Source organism: Camponotus vicinus, unplaced genomic scaffold (genome assembly GCF_025532165.1).
Source record: "Camponotus vicinus isolate PSW18456_S1 unplaced genomic scaffold, iyCamVici1.0 SCAF_2, whole genome shotgun sequence".
Classification (NCBI taxonomy): Eukaryota; Metazoa; Arthropoda; class Insecta; order Hymenoptera; family Formicidae; genus Camponotus; species Camponotus vicinus.
In genome coordinates, this window is record NW_028141956.1 from 3009898 (window position 1) to 3035735 (window position 25838).

The following is a 25838-nucleotide window of genomic DNA, read 5'->3' on the forward strand; positions in this document are numbered from 1 at the left end:
CATCCTTTCTAATCCGCCCTTTTTCTCCAAGAGTCCCCCTCTTGGCTCGCCCGTCTGTGAAAAGGGGGGAGATCCACTTCCCTCATGCGATTTCAACGATTTGCAACCAAGTGCGCTGCGGTACTTTTTATGCCCTATAAAGTATTCACGCGCGTGTGTAAAAGTGAGACGAGTAAGAGTGGCTCGTGCGCTCCGAATGAAAGGTACTCGTGAATTTTTAACGTTTTGCATTTTCCGGATCGTGATGTACGAGAGAATTCTCGTGATAAGTAATTTCTTTTCGAAATATTTATCAGGATGTCTCTTTCTAGTCTCTAAATTTACAAATTGTACAAATTTGTAAAAATATATTCAAATATGTAAATATGTAAAAAAAATAAAGTCGCGAATAAATGGCCTACATTAAATTTTCACGTTGTCTTGTGAAAAAAAAACATCCGAAAATTTTATCAACTAATAAAAATACTCTATATATGTAAATATTTCGATAGATACTAATTATGACACTATATGTGACATTAAATGTGATAATAATTAAAATAACAAAAAAAATTATTAGCATGAATAAGGAAATTATTAAAATTATAAAAAATTATATTGCATGAATATTCAAAATATAAATTATCTCGACATATTTCTATAACATCATTTTATTTAATTTCTTTTTATTGTGCACAGCAGGGAGAGAGAGAGAGAGTTTCAAATATAATCCATAAAATAACATCCTGCTTTTTTTATTATTATTTGTATTATTATTATTTTTATATTATTTTTTTATTATTTGTAGAAATTAATGATAGATTACTTCTATAGCGAAATAATCTGTGTATTTTTATATGTTAATATTATTTCAAATTCTTGGAATATGTAACTCTAAACAAATGCATGTCCGAGGCGTCAAAATTTATTTGAATTAAAAATTTGCATGCAGAAGATAAATTGCAATGCTCGATACGTAGAATTAAAGACCGTTCGCCGATCGTTGGAGCTAGAAAGTGCAGTGATTTATCGATCTTTACATCTTGAAACTTAAACGGAGACCAAAGAAAGGCAGAAAAGCTCTCCTCTCATGTACTTTCAATAATAATTTTTCAAGTTTATCGTGTCTCTCTCATCGCGAAAGTACTTGCCTATACCAGTAATGGAAATGTTGCGTTTTACTAGCTTTCTGACCCGATAAAAAAAATGTATGACTATAATATCGATTGACCTATATCAAATTAGCCGCTCTTTCTTTAACTTTCAAAAAATTATTATAATTCTCAATCAAATTTTTAAATGTCATAGAAAGATCGGAAAAATTTTCCTCGTAAATCCACCGTTCTATTGAAAGTTCTGGCGTTCCTCGTGAGTTCTAATAATTATTAAAACTCGAAGGGCTAAAACTATCGTTCTATCTATACCTTACAAGTCTTTTTGTTCTTTGCGAAACATTTTTTCAAATCTCTCCACGTTAAAAATAGGAAACTGCTGTGTACTGCGAAAAAAGTCACAATCGATATACACTCTGCAAGATTTAAAGCGCACACAATTGTATTTTTCGAGAAAACTTCTGTGAAATAAACTTTGTGATATAACTAACTTTTAACAATTAAACAGGACACAAAAGCGTCGATAAAAAACATTCATACCAGATAGAAAACAAAATAAAAATGAATAAAAATTTTTTATTTGATTTTTGTACAAATAAAGACAACTTTGGAGAAACATTGAAATAATATTATAAGCTAATGATAACTACCATTGTGTATTCAAGTGCACTGCAAAATTTGTAAAATTAGAATATCTTATCGCACGTTTTATGTTATTTTATGTGTTAAATATGTACATTTATTCTTTTTTATATATGCATGCAGATAATGGAACTCATGCGAAAAAAAATGCCAAACATATAATATTGCAATAACTGCAACTGTAGGACACGCGGTATTTATATAAATATACGATTTATTTAGTTTTCGTATAAAACTTTCCTCATTTAAATAAAAAACAAATAAAATAAAAAAAACACACATACATAATTTAAATTTTATAAGAGCTGGCGTTTTTATTGTAAAATTTGATGCATTTAATTTCTTCAAATTATAGCATCAGCTTTTTTCTCATAATATCTTAGCATATTAAACTATTTTATAACCACAAATTCCCTCCTCGGGAATTGTCTTATCGATCAAAATGTATTTTGTGGCTATAAAATACGCGAATGCGATCATTGAAGATAAGGACATGATGCAGATGCAATTGCAGTGAGAGCACGATAGAACGATTCCTGATCCCGTGCAGGTTGCTTCGGGCAAACGACATTTTCGTGGTTCCAGTGACACGCAAGTAATGAATGCACGAGCTTTTCTCAAACGTGGACAAGGAAGCAACCCGATGGCAAGAGGATTTGCATGAAACTCCGCTCGATCCGGATCGGTTACATGGTCGAGTTGGACATTCGCCAAAAGTATCCCCCGTTGCAACGTCGTCCCTCGTGAGCAATAAATTTCGTCGATGAAAAAAAAGAAAAAAATGAAATAAGTGCTTTACGGTTGCGCATTTTTCACCCCGATGTCTCTAAAATCGATATACTCCTAATATGTATGAGCCATCGAATTCATTATAGCATTTAAAAATTTAAATCACTTATATATCACGTGCATGTGCGTAGCTGCGTAGATTTCTCACGTTTCGTTGAAATATTGTCACGTATGGAAATATCGTCGGGGAACCTTTTGGTGATGATTAAGCGAAAAGTCGTGTACGTAGATTTTAACGTCTAGACCGAGAACGAAGCCTTACCATGTATATGTTATACAAATATACACACACACACGCGCGCGCGCGCGTGTGTGTATTTATTTATTTATTCATTTATTTGTTTATTTATTTATTTAAATAAACACGCACTTCAATACAATGCTCATGTACATAAGTCTGACTTGTACCTAAACTAAATGCCTTAAAATCACGACTATTATATTCTAAACGTTAGGCAATAACGATCGCAGGTAATGAATAAAAAGCAAGATGTGAAAATGTGAATGTTAATGAATGAATACCAGGTGCTCGATTAAGAGTGTAGGTTGATTAGAGGTGTTCAGGAATTCCGTGAACTGCACCTAACATGTTTAAATTCTCGAACTCGCGAAAGTGGGTGTGCAAAATGACGGATGTGACACAATTTTTACGCGTAAAAGGAACAATCGAGAATTGTAATTGAAACCGAGCGAACGAATGAATATCAAAATGAATTAGATGAATGAAAAATCGCGATATTTATTAACCTTCGTATATTAATTCTTTGAATTTTGCATCTAAATTTAAACGAACAAAAATCTTTGACTATAATCGAAATTTATTTGTGTAAATCGTCATTTCTCTTATATTGATTAATTTATTGGCTAATTTATTTTATTGTAATTGAATTAATCTTAAAATAACGAGCAATAAAAATATTCGAAATCGTTAGTAAATTCGTTCGTAACATTTAAGATAAATAATACATACATATAAAGAATATTTTCAATAAATAATATTTATTGAATGTTTAAATCACATGTAACTTGTGAACTTATACTTAGATTATTAGATAATTAACATACATTAAATAAATATAAAATATATAATATAAGACATATATAACGTATAAGATATACATATATATATATATATATATATATATATATATATATATATATTTTATATGTTATTCTACATATTTAGATTTATCTAATGTATTTTTTGTCTAACACACAAACAGTGCATGTGATTTAAACTACTAATACGAGTAAATTATTTACTAAAATATTCTCTTATTAAAACACATGCGAATATTGTATATAGATGCAAATATTTTTATGATAAAAAAACGTGAAATCCTCTCTTTTAAAAATATCTTTACAAAACTATTTATACAAGATTATTTTTTATAAAATTATGTTATCAATTATAATTCATAAATTTCAGTTCTATAGAAATTTGATATATGATAAACACAATTAGCGTGCAACGTTTTAATTGCATACATATATTCATAGCACTTCGGCATTTTTATACTTATGAAGTGTAATTACCGGAAATTACACTATTATTATTATAAATTTTGTATAAATGTTGCAAAGAAGTCAGCAATGGTTTATAACAAAATTTATTTTTGAGATTATCACACGGATAAGAGAAATAGCAAAAATGATATTATTATATCTATGTGCTATTATATAAATAGTTCTATTTACTAACGCAGAAAAAAAGTGATTATCTTATTGCCCGTAATAAAAATATCATTGAAAAAATAATAAATTTTAATTTATATGTAAAATCTTCGCGCAATATATTTTCTTGAATATAACAACAATTCTTAAATAACCTTTATAATAAAATTACCGGCATAATTAGTATATATTTTCAGATATAAAAATTCCATTCAGATATAAAATTCAGATATAAAATTCAAACCATCGCCAAATAAATGTGCGTGACAAAATGCACCGGTAATGAGACGTTATCTGATTAATGATGAGTCAAAGGAAATGCGTTTTCTGCAATGTATAGGCGTACAGCACTATAATAACAGTCGTGATAAATTGATATGGATCGCCTTGTTGTAAGTGCTCGCAATACAACCGGTACGAAGCAATTTGTCAGCAGACGAATTGTAATGCAATGAGTCAAATCATCGTGACAAGATTTCCCTATCACAGGCGCCACTGATAACAGGATTATGAGAATAAATATTAGCATTCGAGTTCAAAATAATATAAATATTTTATGTGTATTCTAATATATGTATATATATTCTAATCAAAACAAAATGAAATAATTCATAATTCTAAAAGTAAAGAAAATAAATCTATTCGCATTTTACAAAGGAAATACGAAAAATATCTTTGGTATTTATACAGATATATTTTACAGTAGAGACGTAGATTTCTACAAAATTTAATAAAATATAAAATATAATATGTACGGTCTCACACACATATAATTGCATTTTTTATAACAATAAACTTTTTATATATAATTAAAGTTATAAAATAAAAAAGTTATATTTGTAAAAGTTATGTTATCTGTCTACTTGTGAATATATACACACACACACACACACACACACACACACACAAAAGTAGTTGATAGATAGTAGATGATAGATAATAGAATAGATATATGTATATATGATAAATGTATATTAAAATTGTATTAATCCATTAATTAATCCATAAGAATAAAACGGATTAATCAATGTATTATTATGATTTAATTTGAAAAACAAAACAATATATTTATTTTTATTAATATTCACAAACATTTTATAATGATAGACAAAATAAAAGTCACGAGTAATACGATTCTCTATTAAATATAAAATATTTTTATGGAATTTTGTTTCATTAAATAAATATCTCGCGAATATAATATTTCGATATAAATGCAAGTATTATTCGTAATATTTTAAAAGCGCATTGATATCTGTTTGACAGTATATGGAAACTGATAAATCGGCTAATGTATTCAAAAATAACTTTCTAGAATAAAATCTCTCTAAAAATAAATATAACTTAGTCTCTTTAGCCTCTTTCGATTTATTTAACACAATAAACAAAAGTTAGAAAATCTAAATGTGATTTGAGAAACAACAATAAACTTTATATATAATTAAAGTTATAAAATAAAAAAGTTATATTTGTAAAAGTTATGTTATCTGTCTACTTGTGAATATATATATATATACACAAGTAGTTGATAGATAGTAGATGATAGATAATAGAATAGATATATGTATATTAAAATTGTATTAATCCATTAATTAATCCATAAGAATAAAACGGATTAATCAATGTATTACTATGATTTAATTTGAAAAACAAAACAAAAATATATTTATTTTTTATTAGTTCGAAAGAGATTAAGTTTAATAATATATTCTTGTTAATATATATAAACTTTTCTACAATTAAAATAAAAAATATGTATTAAAATAAAAAATATGAGTTTGATTTATAATCAAATGATTCTAGAAATATTACTACTTTATGTATTTATTATTACTTTTATTATTACTTTATTAAAATATTATTACTTTATATAAATATTATTATATTTTATGTTTGATTAGATTTTATATCCTACATATGTATATTTTGCAGAAATTTATTTACATATCTAAGCAAATTATGATGCACGAAATGTAAATTAAAAGTACGAAACATTAGAAAAATACTTATATTTTTATACACTTTTTTTATAAATATAAAAAAATTTTTTTTTCGTGTAATAATACAAAAGAATGTCAAAATGTACGATATATATGCATTTTCATTATTATAATCGATTTTTATTATAATGCATAGCTTTATATAAAAAGCTTTTTTACAAACTAATGCGTGACTTTATGTAAAAAATCTTCCAAAGGTTACAAAACAACGCACAGGAAAATAATCTAGACATAAACCTTCATCTAAAAGCTCAGGTTACGATGTAACATCAGCTCGTATTGCTTCGTTAGTACAAAAGCGTGCTTAACAAGATACAAAGCAGTGCAACAATTACTAAAAGAATAAAACTGAATACATACATAACAATTTTAATGAAAGGAATATTCACAAATAATAATTATGTAAACAACAGACAATTAACTTTATATCAGGTGCAATCAAGTAATACGTAAAATTTTATATAATTTTATGTAAATTTAGATCTATATAAAATAAAATTGCTTAGTTTAATAATATATTGCAATATAATTACACATTATTTATTTTGATTTTTTTATAGCAGAGATATGGAAATTTTAAATCTAAAATTATACAACATATTGATTACATCTTATAATTATTTGTATATTTTTTTATTTTATGAAAATTTTTAATATATATTTCTTTTATTATTTTGTATGATGTATAATTTTCAAGATAATTTTAACACACAAAAACACAAATTCAATGTTCACTTATTTTATAAATACACACACACATACATATATGTCGAATTATATAATAAATATAAATACACATATACATATATTTGTAATTCATATATCATCTTCATAAAACATGAATATAAAAATAAGCGAATATTAAATTTGTTTTTTATGTAAAAATTATCATATAAAATAATAAAAAGATTTTTATAAAATAAAAAAATAAATAATCATAAGATAGTCAATATTTTGCATAATTTTAGATTTAGAACTTCCATTATATCTGCTCTAATAAAAAAATCAATGAATAAATAATATATAATTATAATGTAAATATACAATTAAATTAAGCATTTTTCTTTTATATAGATTTAAATTTACATATAAAATTTCTCACGTATTTCTACATGATTGCCCAATATAAAGTTAATTGTCTGTCATTCACATAATTACTTTTCGTGAATATTACGATATATATATATATATATATCTTATAAAAAAGTAGATATTTTCAACATATAAAATATTGATTTGAGAGATTTAGTATGATGAGATAGATAAAATAAGTCACTATCACGGTCATTGGAAATAAAATGAGAAAAATATTTAAGAAGACATGTATGTATTCGTGTAAAAATCTATATGTATAAAGTTTACTTTTTGTTATATAAATGCAGATCTTTGTAAAATGCTAGTTATCTAAAATTAAAATAGTTTATTATAATTCTAAACATTTAACAAATAACCGCAAATTACAATTTTAATTGTGCTAACAAAAAATAAGAGATGTATATAAATATCACTACATATATATATATATAATGACATTTATATACATCTCTAATTTTTCTTAGATTTTAACACAGTTAAAATTGTAATTTATTGTTAAAATTGTATTTTTATTAAATGTTTTAGATTAAAAATACAATTTTTCATTGCAAATTACAATTTTAATTGTGTTAAAATATATATAGCAAATTCTACAAAACAAAAAAACAACGAGAATTAAACAAGAAATAGTGCGACGCCAAATATTCGCTGTATAGTATGTACAGCAAAAAAATAATAAAAAGACGCGAAAACAAAAGATCATATTGTAAAAAAAATATAGAAGCAGTTAATAAATGTATATAAGAAATATTTGCATATTGTGATTGTAATAGTATTTCATTTAAAGATAATAATATGCTAAAATAAACACCTTTATTCTATTAACTTATTTAAAAAACAAATTTATATATTATTGATTAAAATTTCTGTTAAGAAGAGTATATATCGTGCTTCTGATTTTAGAAAATATGTAAAAAATGGCAATCTATAACAGCAAGAAAGTAAGAAACTTTAACAAGATATACTATACCAGTAATAACATCTCTATGTCTTTATGCAATTACAGCACTTTAAATTTTACAAAGTTTTCATCTAACAATAAGATAGATGTATATATCTCGAGAATACCAAAATACCGATTAAATTATCTTCTAACTCAAATAGAATCAGTCCCCATGTATGTGATATCATATAAGATAAATACAGTAAACAATGGTATATTCGATGTATGTATATATATATATATATATATATATATATATATATATATATATATACATCGAATATACCATTGTTTACTGTATTTATCTTATATGATATCACATACATGGGGACTGATTCTATTTGAGTTAGAAGATAATTTCGGTATTTTGGTATTCTCGAGATATATACATCTATCTTATTGTTAGATGAAAACTTTGTAAAATTTAAAGTGCTGTAATTGCATAAAGACATAGAGATGTTATTACTATATATATATATATATATATATATAACAAGAGATTTATTAAAAGTCAAACCAAAGTTTTTTGCGAACACTCGTCATTTCTTTGAAATATATCGATGTATAAATAAATGTTTGTAAGAAAGATTTGTAAAAGTTATAATTTATATAAAAGAGAATTTATATAATATATTATATTTATATATAATATATATTTATATAATATATAATCAGCGCATTTTAATATATTTATATAATATATTAAAATGCGCTGATTAAACAGGGCCTTTTTCAAGAATAACTTCGTTCAATAATCTTCTGCGACATTAGTATTATACAATAATATAATTATTTTCTTGAAATAATCTTCGCAATGTCAAATAAGAAACAAACGTGTATATATAATGAAAAACTGATACAGGTCAGAAACCTGTCGTGACAATCTATGATCAACATTTTCCGCGTCATTCTTGCAAGTCATTACCGCCGATCTGGCGCATATCCATTACATATTATCACGTTTCAACATGTCAACAAGTTGAGATATTCAATCATTTACACGTGTCTGCTATTAATTTCGTGTCGTATCTTGCCAATTTATAACAAAAATAGCAGTTACATGATATATTTTTTATTATCATGTCAACATTAACAAGTTTCAAAAAAAGAGCTTTCCAATATATAAAACAGTTTCAGTCTGACTTGATGCCAATTTTTTCACGTGTATTTTTTAGTCTTTGCACTTTCATCATAATCTCAAATAAAACTTAAATTTTTCGTAATAAATGTATATCAATAATCAAGAAGATAACATCGATAGTTTCAACATATCATTATAATAATAAATAAAATTATGTAAAAATTTCTTGTAACAAATACAGGGGTATAGCCAGGTAGAGATGTTAGAGCAGGCAAGAAAACTGACGGAGAAGTTTCGCTATCCGATGACAAAAAAAAAGAGGATGATATTTATGAAAAATATTATTGTATAAATAATACAATATTGCAAACAACTTGCAAATATTTGAACAAAAATTAATAGAATTATTTTTAAATTGCTTGATTTATCAAGAGTAGGCAAAAAAGCTACAAGAACAAGCTTTGCTCCTCCTTGGCTACACCCCTGAATAAATATATGTTTTCAAAGATTATTTAAGTTATTATTGCAATACTATATCATCATATTTATTGCGCACAATAATAACTCTACAGTCATTAGAGCAATAGAAAAAAAGATATCATGCACATATATGTATATATAACATAATGTAACCCATATAATTAATTATTATGTGTATTATATATAGCAATTTAAATCAATTTTTTATCCAAGGATAATAATATAATCTGTATACAACATTGATCAGTTACTATGATACATGTATATATTCTAATAAATCTATTATCTTTGAAAGCACTATAATTAATGTTAACAATAAGATAAAGTAAAATAATGAATTATGTGTAAACTCACTCTTGGGAGAGATTAGGCTGCTGCGTAAGACTCTCTGTTAACACATCCTTTCCTACCTGCGCATTATCATTGGTGACTTTTTTAATGCTAGCAGAGACTGTAATAGCTTCTTCCTGTAATAGAATGTAAAATACATGAAATAAATTATGCATGTATACATATTATCATTGTATATTACCATATGGCAATGATATATATATTATTTATCGTACATGTCCAATATAATAGCTACTCTTTTTTTTTTACGAGAGGAATTAGAGGAATTAAATTGTGTGATTATCTTACCTGACGATATTGATCATTCTGATTAGTTTTGAGTGTCATTGTAGCTTGAGTTTTGATATCCATTATGGATGACTCAAAATTTTCATGGTTGTCATAATTGAGCGTAATATTACTGTAAGATTCGTAAGTCTCATTCTTTTCAGGATGGGAAGAAGAATCTTCAGTTTGTGCACCTTCTGAAGCTACTATCAGGAACAGAAGTCCACTGTAACAAAAACAAATTATCTTATTATTAAAATTATTTATTTAAATATTAATGTATGTTATATAATGCAAAAATGAGTTACTATCTCCTTAAATCCTTAATTTTATAAAATTGAATAATTCTCTGTTATAAATTAGATTTCTCTGTTATAACTTAATCAAGATTAAAACTAATTTTAATTAAGTTGATTCAATTTATCAAGGTATATATATTTAATTCGACATACATGTATTTAATTTATTTAAAAAAAAAACTATACTTTCAATGCATTGATAAAACTTAACTCTAATTTTGTCAGAGTAACTACTGAAAAAATTGCATGAAAAAATTCTGTATACAGTACATCATTTATAAATTATGATTAATTTTTTGTTCTATCACGTTAACATCACAATTTCTTAAAAATGATAAAGATATTGAAGAAAAAAGAACTTAGAAAATATTAATGAATTTAGCAGGTCTATAAAAAATTTAAAATTTGAAACTCTACTATGTAACTTCGACCATGTAATACATGAAGAAAAATTAAAAACTTACGCAAGAAATTATTCTCGTATTGCGATCACGATCATAAACGAGATCATAAACTAGAGTTTATCACGACTCGCGCGATTTATTACTCTACATGATCGGAGTGCAATCCAAGGAACTCTAGTTACGTTCCAGCATGATGTGTACTCACCTGGACACCATCGATATTAGGAGCAGCGCCCAGTAGACGTACAACATGCGGGATCTCATCCTCTCCTTTTACGTGACGCCGACTATTATTGTCCACCGCATTAGGAGCAACTATTTTTCACCCACGTCGTTGTCATTAAACGCGCGGAAACGGACACGGAAACCTATTATCGCCGATACTGTTAACACCATCGAAGACCACCACCGCTACCAACCACCACTACTATCACCATCACCACCACCACCACCGTTACCGCGAAAAACTGACGTGGTTTTAACGTTAAGCTCTCGGCGCCCAACGAGATCGCGATTCGTTCATCGGGATTCGCGCGAATCAAAGGCTCAACGAATCGAGAATGCGTTACGTTTACGCGGTTTATTCTTACCGACGTGCGTGCAAATTTTTACGCGAAAAAATGACATTACGGCGAGATACGCGCGTCCGCACAAACAGCGAGTCCGCGACCGCTCGTGACTAGACGGGAACAGCTGATTGCCTCGGCGCATGCGCGCCGCGAATTTTCTGCGGACTTGCTCGCTTTAGGGTGCGTTCGGAGAAATGTCACTCGGGAAGTAAAGTAGCTTAATTGATCAATCAGGACGAAGGAATCTGTGCTCCTTTTGTTCTGATTGGTCGATTAAACGCTATCCCACGAGAAGAATTTTCGCTTCTTTATTTGCACTTTTTTTTTTCTTGCTGAACTTCTTGCACCTTTTTTGTTTTTGTCTCTTTCTCTCTCCAGCTCTCAAATATATATCTATCTTATTTTATTCCATTCTAGTTCAGCTTCAGAGAACAGATCTATTTTTGGTACGCGGGCTTTTAACCGCAATGTTGGGTGACAGAATTACGTTTTGTTTATTTACGACAATTTATACGTAATAATGGAAGTGAATAGTGATTTGGCGACTTCCACGGATAATGCGTGAGTATCTCGATTTAAATAATTGCATATTCAATTACGAACAAAATTGTAGCAACATTCAATGTGCGATTGAAATAAAAAGCATAACAATATTTGAATAATAATAAAAATAATTTTGTACATAATAAGAAAAGATTTAGCTTATGCTTGTTGATAGAAATGTTTTGTTGTAACAAGATAAAATATATATTTTATATATCAAATTAACTTATTATTTTTAAATTAAAAAAATTTTTTAGTCTCTTTGTAAGATAATTAAATATGTAACATATTTTGATGATGAATATTTCTTGTCATAGGATAGCAGCAGAATCGCTACGACAATTTATTAATCGTCCTATAATAGCAATCTTTTCTGACCTGGAAAATCCTGTAACAGAGCAGATGCTCTGTTCTCTTTTGGAATCTTTATTGAAAAGATCCTCTACTTTAATACCTGTATTAATCCCACCATTCAATAATGATACAACAAATGAAACTCTACAACAATATGCAGGTAATATATTTGTATTCTGAACAATATATAATATATTAAAAATTATATTAATTATAATGTACTGTCAATTATATATTTTTAGCATTCACAACATGGTTGTTCGGCACAATGTTTTATTTGACATGTATGCCATCCAGCAATGTGGTGCTTTCAAATAGTATTGAAGTACAAGCTTGTATGCTTAGAATATTATCAAGGCATCACAGGACAATGTTTCAGATCATTAGTTCAGAATATGTAAATATATTTGATGGTATGTAATAGTAGACTTGGATAGAATAAAAGAAAGTTACATAAATATATAAAAGTATAACTAAAAATATTGACATAATGCAAGTATTTATTGATAATTATACATATACCTTTTTACAGAGATATTACAGTTTTATCTAAATGCCAAAGAAACAGAAGAAATGACTCTTTCAAAATTTTATACCGAAAAGGATATTATACAGGATCTGGACTTGACATCATTTCCAGCAAAGATTAAATTGTCAAATTTGCCATCAGTATATACATCCTTATTGAAGGTTTCATTTTTTTCTATTTCTATTAATATTTCCCTAATAAAATTACTTTTGACATTGTTTTTAATAATAATATTTGTATCGATAGATAATTATGAAGACTGGTGTATCAGTTTGGGACCAAGTAAAACTGTGGGACAAAGCTACAACAATTATTGTTAAATCTTCTCCAGAATTGCAGGTGGAAGCTTTACGGCTGTGTATAGAAATAATGAAAAATTGTACTGTTCATGATTGGGTAAGTATAAATAAAACTTAAGAATAAAGTTTGTATTGCATGTTAAAAATATTATATTTGGGCTATTTATAGGAACTTATGACTAAAGTTACATATAGCTTAGAAATAGCAAAAAGTCTTCCAACTTGGATTAATTCAAATCAATTGTCAATACATTTATCCCAATTGGCAGAAACATGGATACATTTGATAGAATTATTACCTGTTTCATTTAATGTTATGGAATTGTGTTTCCAAATTATTGATTTTATATCTTCTGAATTTGTTAGTGAGTATTTTCTTTTATTTTATTTAAATTTATATACAAGTTTATAATATATTATAAACTGTTATTACGCTTTTTCAGCATATGATGCAAAAACTGAAGCAATACAAAAATTGATGGAAGCAGCTTGCTGTAAGATTAAACAATATTTAATTGAAGAACCAAAACCTTGTACTATTTTAAAAGCTGAAAAGTTACTGACTTACTTCGTACATTGTCCAGTTTGTATAATCATCAATATATAAATTAATATATCTCTATAATACATTTACTTTCTGTATTTTAAAATAATTTATATCTATTTTAGGCTATTATCGAAATTTTCATGCAATTCGTTTGTATCGATATTAGACGAGCTATTATACCAAATGAAGTTATTCTTGCAACAGAAATAAGCGAGAAATGGAAATTATTAAGAAAAGAGTTGACAACTTTTGTACAGGCTGAGAAATTTACAGAAGTATTATATATTATCAAGGCTTCATCTTTATTACAATTATGGCTGGAAGAACAGAAACTTGAAATAAAATTATATGAAAGTTATTTGAATGTTATATTAAAAATTCTTATGCAAAACTTAAATTCTGATATATGTCAAAATGAGCAGATCAGCTTTCAAATTTTAATAAATTTAATGGCTCACAATGAATCAAATAAAGTTTTATTGCAATCAATATTAGCACTGCCATTTACTCAAACTTTCAAAGGATCTATGGATATTAGTCAAAAAATGGTCCAAAGAGCGAAATCTCTTGATGTTGTAACAATGTCAGAATGTCTTGAAACTTTATGTGCATATGGCATTGGAAAAGAAAGATTAAAATTATTACGTGTATGTATATTAAATGGCGAAACACAAATAGCTGTTACAGCAGTATTGTAAGTTATTTTTATATATATGTATCGATGTATTTATTAACTAAAAATTATAAATATTTATTAATTAAAAATTATAAATATTTATTAACTAAAAATTATAAATATTTATTAACTAAAAATTATACTTTAATCTAGAAACAGTGTATTATTATTGAATGATACAGACATAAAACTGGAAGATATTTGCCAACATGTTCTAAATACTGCTTTGTCTTCGACGAAAATAGAAATACAAGAAGCTTTTGCAAATGTTTTAGGCCAAATAGTTTGTGTTTCATCAGGAAAAGGAAGAATTATCAGGTATTGTATTAATATTTGTTTATGTTTGTGAAATATTGCAATAATAAACTACCACATTTATTTCTAGTGAATCATTGAATAACAGAAAATGGACAATATATTGTAAATGCTGCACAGAGAATATAGAAGAAACTGTTGAATCTAATACGAACTATCTGCCTAGAACCTACAATCACATTTTTAATACATACTTTGATCTACTCTCTTCAACCAATGCTTCCATACGTTTACATATTTCCAAAAGTATTCTTTCCCTTTCGAATCATATAGAATTATTTAACTCAAATGAAGTAACAAAGAAATGGCTCTCTTATATCCATGATGATAATGTTGAGATTCGATCAAATATTGCATCAGTGATCGGGCGATTATTGAGCAATAAAATCTCTATAGTGAAGCGCAACAATGAATGTTTGCCGGATACTGTACCAGAGGATTTGGAAAAATATGTTGATTTAATAATTGATGTTATAACTAATGCACTTATGACTGCATTGAATACTTCCAATCATTTTTTACATGATACCTTACTTGACACTGCAAGGAATTTTATATGGTAATATATATATATATAAAGAGAGAAAAAAAGAGATTATTACATATAAACATTTGATATTAAAATTTGCATAAATGTTAAATTGTCTTTTTATTAATATAATGATAAAATTTCAGTGTTCCATTACATTTAACAGAAAGAAGAATTCTGGATGTATTCTTGATCACAATATTGCATCCAAATTCGTTACCTACAGCTATAGCATCTGCCATAGTGACATATCAGGATGTTGCTAATTTTCTAAATGTTTCTCCAAAGGCTTTGTATATTCGATATAGAAAGGATTTTTTGGAGGTAACTACTTTTTATAAATAGTGTTACTTCTTTTTGAATTTTTGGCAATTTATCTCGTTACAGCTCATAATGAAAAGTGCAGTTAATAATTACATATATTACTCATATAATATGGCAACTACGGTACATCGCGTCGCTAAATGTATTGGCTATGAAGGATCACGTCAATTGCTACGCAAGGACGGTCACTATGCGATCTGCTTTCTGATTGCCCTTATTGTTCAAGTTCCACAAGCAAATGCACTTTTAGATGATATAGCCGAATTGATAAATATGGATACAAAACAAATGCTTGAAGAATATTTCCCAGTATGTAAAATGATATAATTTATAATTTATATAATCAAATTAATATATAACAATGTATAATATCTATCTTTTCTTCTTCCTTTTTAGTATATTTATAGTTATGCATTTTTAAATATACCTCTACGAATAGCAGACTGTTTGAAACTAGTAATGAGTATAACAAAAACTAATCTTGAACTTCTTACAAAACAATCATTTATGGTAAGATCAACTCCTATTATCCTATACTCCTATTCAATAAAATTAATTTTTATTATATATAATATAAAAAATTTGTCATATGTATGTATATATTATTTTACAGGGAATTTTTGAGGAACTTATGTTAAATTTTTATGAATCCCCCAAAGGAATAATAGGCTTTTTAGAAATTATTTCAGAATATGATAGTAATCGGAGAGGAAATTTTAATACACAAAAACAAGTTGTGAGTTTATTTAATTAATAATTATATTGTGATTAGCCTATTAATATATAAAGCAATGTCAAAAATATATTATGATATATATATACACACAGGCATTTTATTTGAATCTACGATTACATGGTATACTGGTGAACTTTGATATAAAACTTGGTCCCAAGTCAGATGAACATACACAACAATCTGCACTTGCTTCATTAGCTGTTTTAATTCGGTACATGGGTGCTACTTACTTAACTCCACTTAGATATAAAATTCTAGCCACATTAAGAACTTCACTTGGATTTAAAAGACCTGGTTTCCCGTGCTTAGTCTGTGATGCATGGGACGCATTTATTCACAAGTATGTAAAAAAAATATCAAGTTAATACAATGTGTAATTTGTGAAATTATTAATTATTAATAATTATGTTTCTAAATAATAATTTTCATAAAAATTATTTCCAGTATAGCCATCGAAGATTTAGGGTCACTATTTCCAACAATATGTGTATCATTAATATCGTTGCAGAAAATATTTCCAGAAAAAGTCAACAGTATGTTAGAGTTTCTGATTGTTCAAAATAATGGAGAACACAATAGTCATATTTCAGAACTATTTTTTATAGATGACATGGAAGTTCCCACCCATATATCTAATATAGTCAAGGCACATATTCTGCAAGCAAAGTAATTTTAACAATAATAATAATAAATTTGTAATTTATATTTTTAACGAAATTTTATAAAAATTTTTAATTTTAGACCCGAGGGATTTAACGCCAATTTAGAATTATGGTTGAAACGAATTACACATGAAACTGATGAGGTACGAATTAGAGCTCTGAAATATTTACAAACGTTTTTAGAAGAGCATCGCAGTGAACTTAACAAAATGATATTAAGCGAAACTGATGTTCATCCACTAATAGTTAAAGTATGTTTTATCATTATAATAAATTAATATTATGTGTACATTATTTATTAGAACATTTTTATATTATTTTACAGCTATTAGATACTCTGTTAATTGGATGTCAAGATAAAGATGAATCTATTCGTTTATGTTATGGAGAATGCCTTGGAGAATTGGGAGCTATTGAACCGAGTCTTCTTCCACGAAGAATTATTTCCAGAGGTATTGAATTTAAAAAAAAATTTTTTTTAAATTCTTATTGTCTTTACTTCATTATTATTTTTCTTATATGTTTTTAATTTTCTTTACATCTGTTTTAAAAAATTTTTTCTATTACAGAGGACAGCAAATTTATATCGGATATGAATGAGGAATTTGCCTGTGCAATACTTATTGAACTTGTACGTGCTTTTCAAATACAAAAAAATAGTCAAAGTATGGATTGTTTTTCACTTGCTATACAAGTATGTAATTCTGTACACACATTTTACATACATATGTATTTATGACAAATTTAAAAAAAAAGCTTAAATAATGTGATGGATATTTCCAGGAGATATTAAGAGCGTACAACATTTCTCCACAAGGCCGAAATAAAGAATTGTGGAATAATTTGCCATTCACAACACAACAAATCATCACTCCTTTTTTGACATCACATTATAAGATAGCAACTGTTAGTGATGATAATGATCTACCACATCCCATTTATAGGTATGTTTTATAAAAAAGATGAGAGAGAGAGAGAGAGTCTGAATTATGTGCATATAGTTTTTAATTTTTAGTATTATTTGTGCTATTATTTTACCATGATTAATAACTGATTAAACACTTTCATAGTTCCGAAGCCGGTTCTTCAGTCGAAAGTTGGGCTTACAATTGGCTTTGCAGTATATCGAGTGCTGTACATGATACAATGCTCAATAATATATTACAAACATGCAAATTGGCGTTTAAGCGAGATATAAAAACATTGATATTTTGTCTACCATATGTTATAAGTAAGTTCAAGCATAAATTCAAAAACCAATGATTTTAATATATACATTTAGTATTATGTGTATATCACTTTCTTTCACTAGCACATGTAATTGCAAGTAATGAAAGAGAGATACATATTAAGCTTAAACAAGAAATGTTGACTGTAATTAATGTTGGAGAGAAACCTATATTAGATTCTGAACTTATGCGTCATCTACCACTCCGGTATGGACAGAGTGTCAAAGCCGATGACAAAAGAATCTCGGAGGAAACTAGACGTACGCGCTGCTCACGGGTTAGCACGAATTTTTTTTAACTATAATTACATTAACTTTATACTATTGTTTAATGTTATTAACTGTATACTCTATTATTTAATGTTATTATTGGAACAGGTAGTTTTTTGTATATTAGATCATTTGCAAAGGTGGCTTAAAGAAAGAAGATCACTGCAAGATAGCAGATATGAAGCGATAAAAAGTGCGTAAATCGTTAAAAATCCTATTGTACATATTATTTTAATTCCTATATAAATCGATCGATTACTTGTTTTATTAATATTTTTAGAGTTTTGCGATGGATTGGACAGCCTGGTTGTGGCAAAAGGTTGCTATGAATCACGGGAATATCATCGGGCACTGATGTATTTAGAGCAACATATGGCATCTTCTAATAAAGGTTTATCAGAATTAACAGAAGGTGGCTTACTTGCTGTAAGTAATGCTTTATTATTTGTTAATCTCGTACATTTCTCTATTCTACATTCTTTTATCTAATAAGATATATCTTATTATTAGAAAATTTATGCACAACTTGATGATCCCGACGGAGTATCTGGTATTCTAGCAACTCAGGATCAATCTCCTACATTGCAACAGCTGGTTTTAGCTCATGAAGTCAATGGGCAACTTCAGGTAATCTTGAAAAATTTAAGTAATTTTAAAGAAATACTAATAATGTTAATAATAATATTTTATTAATACTAATAATAATATTTTCTTCTATTGGCTTACATCTTCTTAAATATTTATTTCAATTTGTTTAGGATGCAGCTACATGTTATGAAAGACTCGCACAGAAAAAAGACTTAAAACATACATACTTGCAAGGTATGATTCAATGTTATCTTGACTTAGATCATCCATTTACTGCCAAGCACATATCCGAGGGTCTATTAAGTAACAGGTAATATTATCATAATAAAACTAAATGTACAATTATAAATTGTTATTGAACTCAAATGTTTTCTAAATTATCTTACAACAGACCTGAACTAGAACCTCTCATAACCGAACATGAACTTTTTTGGAGGCTTGGTCATTTCTCTCGATTTGAGGAGACTTCGCAAAAAAATATAAAACATGTATTACTAGATGATCTTATAAAAGGAATCAAACCGGATTTGCTGTCGTTAAAGAAAAATTTAGTATCGTTATTAGAAGATGCCTCCCAACCCGGAGTTTATCAACAGAGTTACTCGTACATCATGAAGTAAATCTTAATAATTTATATGTATATTTTTCTTTCACATACACATATTAAAAATTTTCAAAATTTGTCATATTGTTTCCAGATTACATATATTGAATGAATTTGACAAAGCAGTTTCAATGATACTAAACAATGCAGAAGGTCTTCCAACAATACTGGAAGAATGGGATAAACGCGGACAATTATTGAGAGCATCTCGCGGTTTAGAGTTTGTCCTGAGTATGCGTAGAGCTACTTTGGATTTAGCTGTGCAGTTACAAAAAAAAATCCATAATACAGAGAATTCGATGCTTAAGCAAGAAATTGGCAAAATTTGGTTAAAAAGCGCTAAAATTGCTAGAAAGTATATATTATGTGTACATATAAACATGATTCTTTGGTTTTAATTATAATTTTTACGTATTTTTAAATAAATTATTTTACATTAGGGCTGGCTTACATCAACAAGCATATATGCATATTTTATCAGCTACTGATTCATGTCCACCACAACCATTGTATATAGAACAAGCTCAATTATATTGGCAAAAGGGTTGTCAAGAGAATGCTTTCATTACTTTAAATCGTAGTTTCTTAAATTATTTCAAACCAGCACAATATTACAAGCAATTGTCTTCAGGAGATTGTAATGAAGAGAGAAAACAATATGCAAAGGTTTTTAATATTAAAACAATCATTATTATTAAAAAGTATTATATAATATTTATAATTTATATTTATAATTTTATATACCTATGTTTGTATTTTGCAGGCAAAACTTCTTTTTGCGAAATATAATGATGAAACTCTTAATGTTGATACAGACGGTTGTATCATTAATTACAAAGAGGCGATAGAAGTATGGAGAGGATGGGAAAAAAGTTGGGTATCGTGTGCTCAATATTACGACACTATCGTTGAGAGAATGTCTGAAGACGACAAAGATAGAAACAGACAGTAAATTTGCTTCAATATAATTTAATTTTGTCACGATATGATTGAAATTAGAATTATGATTGAAATTATACTTATCATTAATAGAGATCTACAAGTGCATATGATGAACTTTTATGGCAAATCGCTTCAATATGGCTGCAAGTACATTCATCATTCAATGCCTAAAATGTTGACTATCTGGTTGGATCATGCTTCTCGTACTACAATTACTTCTGACCCGGCAGATGTTGTTAGACTCCGTCAAGATCGTCTATCGAAGATGACTCAGATTATGGGTATCTATTGGATTAGTAATAAAAGATCGATTTATGATAATAATCAGTTTTCATGTTGCAGAAGTGTATCATCATAGATTACCGACATTTATGTGGCTGACGGCATTCAGCCAGCTTGTATCGCGAATTTGTCATCCATGTCTGCAAGTGCAAAATACTCTTTGTACAATTTTGGTGAAATTAATTTCTGCATATCCTCAGCATTGTTTATGGATGATGGCATCAGTTTTCAACGTATATTTTATTAATATTAATAACATTAGACAAAAACACACTAGTTTATAAGATAGAAATATATGTAATCTTTTATTCATTTTAGTCTTCATATCCGGCGCGACAAAAACGGTGTCAGGAAATTTTAAATCATGCACAATTAAAAACACTAGCGATGTCTAAACTCATCAAAGATTTTCATAAACTTTGGGAAAGATTGATCGAATTATCTAATAAAACAATACCGGATGTAAGTTTTATTATTTAATCATAATGTGACAAGATTAGAATCATAATGGAACACTATATATAACAGAATATATCACAAATTAATAATGTATATAATATACTTTTTATTTTACTAGGGGATATTAAATACCACGGTGACTAATTTGTCAAAAAATTTGCCGAAGTTACTCGCAAATAAAGATTTCAGTCCAATTATGATGCCAACAACAAAGTTTAGACAACTACATCTTCCATCTAAGAATGCTTTAGTTGAAAATCATAATCCATTTCTATTGTACATATCTCACAATTATTATCAAAATATTACTTTTATTGTAATATATTTCATGTTATTTTTCATGTACAGGACATGGGTGCATATCACAAAAATAGAAGAAAACGTGGTAATAATGCCATCGCTTCAACGACCGCGACGAATTGCGTTGAGAGGATCGGATGGTAAAGAATATCTGTTCATGTGCAAACCAAAGGACGATTTACGTAAAGATTTCAGATTAATGGAATTCAATGATATCGTGAATAAATATCTTCAAAATGACCGAGAATCGCGACAAAGGAGACTTTATATACGAACATATGTATGACTTGTCCTTGATACACATTCAATTCGGATTCGATATCAATAAATTAATTAATTATTAATTATTCTCGATTTGCAGAGCGTGGTGCCATTAAACGAAGAATGTGGTTTAATAGAATGGGTACCAAACTTGGTTGGTCTTCGACCTACTATTATGAATTTGTATAGAGAAAAAGGCATTGCATGTCTAAATAGGGAACTTAAAACGATGATATGTCGTAAGTCGCGAAGTCGAAATTTGATTACTAAGAACATTTAAAATTCAATTTCAAAAATAATAATATCTTATCTCATGCCTGAATCTTTTTATTAGCTGTAAAGGATCCATTGGAAAAAAAGAGGCAAATGTTTTTAGAGAAATTATTGCCGCGGCATCCTCCTGTATTTGCCGATTGGTTTCGTATCATGTTTCCTGATCCATATGGATGGTATATCAATAAAATATATGTTACGATACATTTTGCATTTGTCTGTAACTTTTTACATACAGATATTAATTATTTATTTTTTGCAAAAAGGTATGAGGCTCGTACAGCGTATATTAGAACAACCGCTGTTATGTCCATGGTGGGTTACATACTTGGACTTGGAGATCGACATGGAGAGAATATATTGTTTGATTCTAAATGTGGAGATTGTGTACATGTTGATTTCAACTGCTTGTTTAACAGAGTAAGTATATATTTTCTCTTATATATTTTTATTCTTACGTACATACGTTTAAATATGTGTCTTTCATTTTATTAAATGTATCACACCATAACATATATTCTTAGGGCGAACTTTTCGATTTTCCTGAACGTGTACCGTTTCGTTTGACACATAATATGGTAAATGCTATGGGACCTCTTAAAATTGAAGGACCATTCAGACGCGCTTGCCAAATTACCATGCGAGTACTTCGGCAAGAATCGAGCACATTACTGAGCGTACTCACACCTTTCGTCTATGATCCTCTTGTCAGTTGGCATAAGAATCAACCTGGTGACGCGGCTGAAAAAACAAATGAAAAAGTATAACAAAATACTTTTCTCTTATGTCAAATTGTGCAAGAAGGGGATGAGAACATTACATTTATTTTTGTGTGTTTTAGGCTGTAGAACATATAAAGAACATTGAACAACGATTAAAAGGCTTGATTCGTTATTCTGTAAGAAAGGCAGAAAATATTGCATTGCATCTTAGTGTTGAAGGACAAACTAATCATTTGATTTTAGAAGCAACTAGCATAGATAATTTGTGCCAAATGTATTTTGGCTGGGGTCCATATTTGTAACAAGTGGAATAGAATATAATAAGAATAACAGAAATACTTACATTTTATACAAACAGAATAGAATAATGTATGATAATATAATGTACAGTATTGTGTACTGATCATGCTACATTGTCAGAACTTTTACATGCAATTTTAAATTATTATTATTACTATTTCTAAATATTTTAATTTTTTATCAATATATGCATAATTTTATTCAATTATAATTTAACATTAGTTTCATCCGAGCTAAAACTTCGAAGCAACATGAAGTATGAGATTGCAGTGCTCAATACCTATAAATCAGAAAAAGAAATAAAATATTTTTTTGTTTACATGTAGAATTCTCATACATTTTTCTAATATAATATGGTAATTTCTTACCGTGTTAAAATTCTCCAAATGCATTATATAAAATTTTCCTGCGGTAATTTTACTAGATTTTTGACTACGCAACATAAGTAAACATATCTCAGTTTTAAATAAAGTCGGCAATTCATACCAAGCGATTGTATACATAATTCTATTAATCATAGAGCTCTGTGATAAAAAAACCTATAGATATTATTTTTATAAAATATATAAGGTAATTTTATTTCACTGTTACCCACACACCTCGTATATCAGAGCATCACCGGGAATACAAAAAAGCAGCAATTGAAAAAGTGCCATGATTAAATATGAGACGTATTTAATCGATTTAGAGATTATAATTGTAGTATTTGCAGTTGCAATTTGAAGACCTACTAAACAGATTATGAGACTGCTGGCTAGTGTTTGTAGAAACAACATTGGGCTAAAAATTTTTTCCATATAATCACAAAACCTAGAATATTATGATATCTTATTTGTGATGATCATATGTACCAGAATAATATATTTGTTTCTCATTTAAAATTATTACCAAAGGACTAAATGATGATGTTTAATAATGTCTATTATTTGTAATTTAATTTTTCGTATAATATTTTCTTCTATGTATACATGTTGTATCTGGGAATAAGAGAAATAGCTATTGATACATAATAATAGCTATTCTAAATGTATTCATTTATAATGCAACGATATGAAAGGCTTGTGAAATAGATACTAACTAGATCAATTTCAGTATTAATATTTTCTATCTTTTTATGAAGTATTTTAAAATGCCCACATGTGTGAAATATTGCTGTTGCAATTAAAGTATCAGTTCCCAGAATAACAAGGCCACATAAGCTTGTTGCTACCATTTGCAAAAGATAAATAATCTGTGTAAACAGATTATTATCAATAGTTTTGTAAAAAATAAAACTCTTACACATAAACTGAAAAAAATAAAACTCTTACCTCATACATTGGGAAGTTATAATAATTTTTTGGATATAAAGCTATGAATGGAAAATGCTTTGTACTTGTATTGTTATTATTGGTACTTTTAATCATAGTAATAAATATCTCAATTATAGGTAGACTAAAGAAAAATATTAAAGAATTACAAATCAAAAATAAATATCCTTTAGTATATAAAGATCCTTTTCTCACATATCTATAAATAATAAGTAGTAATAAATGACTAGTACACGCGCACGCATAAATAATGCGTGTATTACACTGCACCTTAAACAAGCATTTATGTGCAATTTGGAAAAAATTTTATTTACATTGTATATACATTTGCACATTTTGAAACATGTGCTGTCATTATTTCCCAATAATTTGTTAACATATACTGTATAAAAGAATCCATTTTTCTTCTGTTGCTTATCCAAACCAACGATTTTAATATGGCAAGTAAAATAGTAAGCAATACTGAACTATAAAAATGTATATGAATTAAATAAGATGATTTTAATCTTCCTCTTAAAACTATAATCAAATTGCATAATGTATGTATGTAAAATTTGGTCTGTTATGATAAGAAATCGCGAATACATTATACCTCGTTTCCAATACTATGGCCAAATCATTCCAATTTTGATAAATTTGCATTGCTTGTGGTATAACAATGGCAAACATACACACACAACACATGATATATCTCACAATATTCGTTGGATAAAGGCCAATAAACTTTAAAACTTGTCTATTAATAAATACATAATTATTGATATCTTTTTCCATTTTTCTTAAAAGGATATACAATCAGAATTTTAAAGTTTTGAGAGAAGCTAATATTCGTGAACTTTATATATCAGAGATCTTTGCTAGCTAATTTGAAAATGTATTATCGGCCTTCCACAATTTCTATTTTATATTTTTTTAGCTTTAATTTTTAATTAATTGTTCATTCTACAGAAGCAATTAGTATTGAGCCAATTAGTAAGTGACTGTATTAAAGATCTACATAGAGGTGCAGGACATGAAATGTAGACTTTATAACTACCCTATATTCATTAATATTTCAAACCTAATAATAGCTAATTTGTTAGATCAACATCTTTCATTAT

The 25838-nt window shown here is 27.6% G+C and overlaps 3 protein-coding genes across 6 annotated transcripts in view; 1 reads left to right on the forward strand and 2 right to left on the reverse strand.

The window, feature by feature from the left end:
- Positions 1–11833, reverse strand: part of LOC145966005 (SUN domain-containing ossification factor) — a 48008-nt gene extending 36175 nt beyond the window's left edge. The window contains exons 1-3 of the mRNA XM_083089662.1: positions 11322–11833; positions 10435–10639; positions 10150–10262 (exon numbers count right to left, since the gene is read on the reverse strand). Of these exons, the coding sequence (XP_082945788.1) occupies positions 10150–10262; positions 10435–10639; positions 11322–11380 (377 nt within the window). The 5' untranslated portion in view covers positions 11381–11833. The remainder of the gene's footprint in view (positions 1–10149; positions 10263–10434; positions 10640–11321) is intronic.
- LOC145966004 (serine/threonine-protein kinase ATR) lies at positions 11587–23917 on the forward strand. 4 transcript variants are annotated; one of them, XM_083089660.1, is made up of 42 exons: positions 11587–11865; positions 12103–12246; positions 12546–12742; positions 12825–12995; positions 13115–13272; positions 13358–13507; positions 13580–13775; positions 13854–13993; positions 14080–14651; positions 14787–14951; positions 15019–15507; positions 15624–15801; positions 15865–16110; positions 16198–16311; positions 16415–16537; positions 16630–16877; positions 16982–17070; positions 17143–17203; positions 17279–17450; positions 17525–17651; positions 17769–17893; positions 17983–18143; positions 18270–18430; positions 18512–18705; positions 18806–18890; positions 18978–19123; positions 19208–19324; positions 19456–19595; positions 19677–19901; positions 19984–20244; positions 20330–20555; positions 20653–20837; positions 20922–21112; positions 21174–21346; positions 21432–21575; positions 21691–21848; positions 21921–22152; positions 22234–22372; positions 22468–22582; positions 22673–22826; positions 22931–23167; positions 23248–23917. In XM_083089660.1, exons 2-42 carry the CDS (start codon positions 12206–12208, stop codon positions 23428–23430), a joined length of 7389 nt encoding a protein of 2462 aa, XP_082945786.1. In that variant the 5' UTR covers positions 11587–11865; positions 12103–12205; the 3' UTR covers positions 23431–23917. The 4 variants fall into 4 exon arrangements, with proteins under 4 accessions (XP_082945786.1, XP_082945784.1, XP_082945785.1 ...); XM_083089658.1 differs by having other exon boundaries at positions 16982–17203; XM_083089659.1 differs by lacking the exon at positions 11587–11865 and having other exon boundaries at positions 12034–12246; positions 16982–17203.
- LOC145966007 (odorant receptor 13a-like) lies at positions 23611–25826 on the reverse strand. The gene is made up of 8 exons (XM_083089666.1): positions 25331–25826; positions 25053–25205; positions 24739–24937; positions 24507–24659; positions 24317–24405; positions 24028–24238; positions 23797–23952; positions 23611–23708 (listed from the first exon to the last, which is right to left on the reverse strand). The coding sequence occupies exons 1-8, from the start codon at positions 25510–25512 to the stop codon at positions 23634–23636; spliced, it is 1218 nt and encodes a 405-aa protein (XP_082945792.1). The 5' UTR covers positions 25513–25826; the 3' UTR covers positions 23611–23633.
- Positions 25827–25838: the final 12 nt, after the last annotated feature.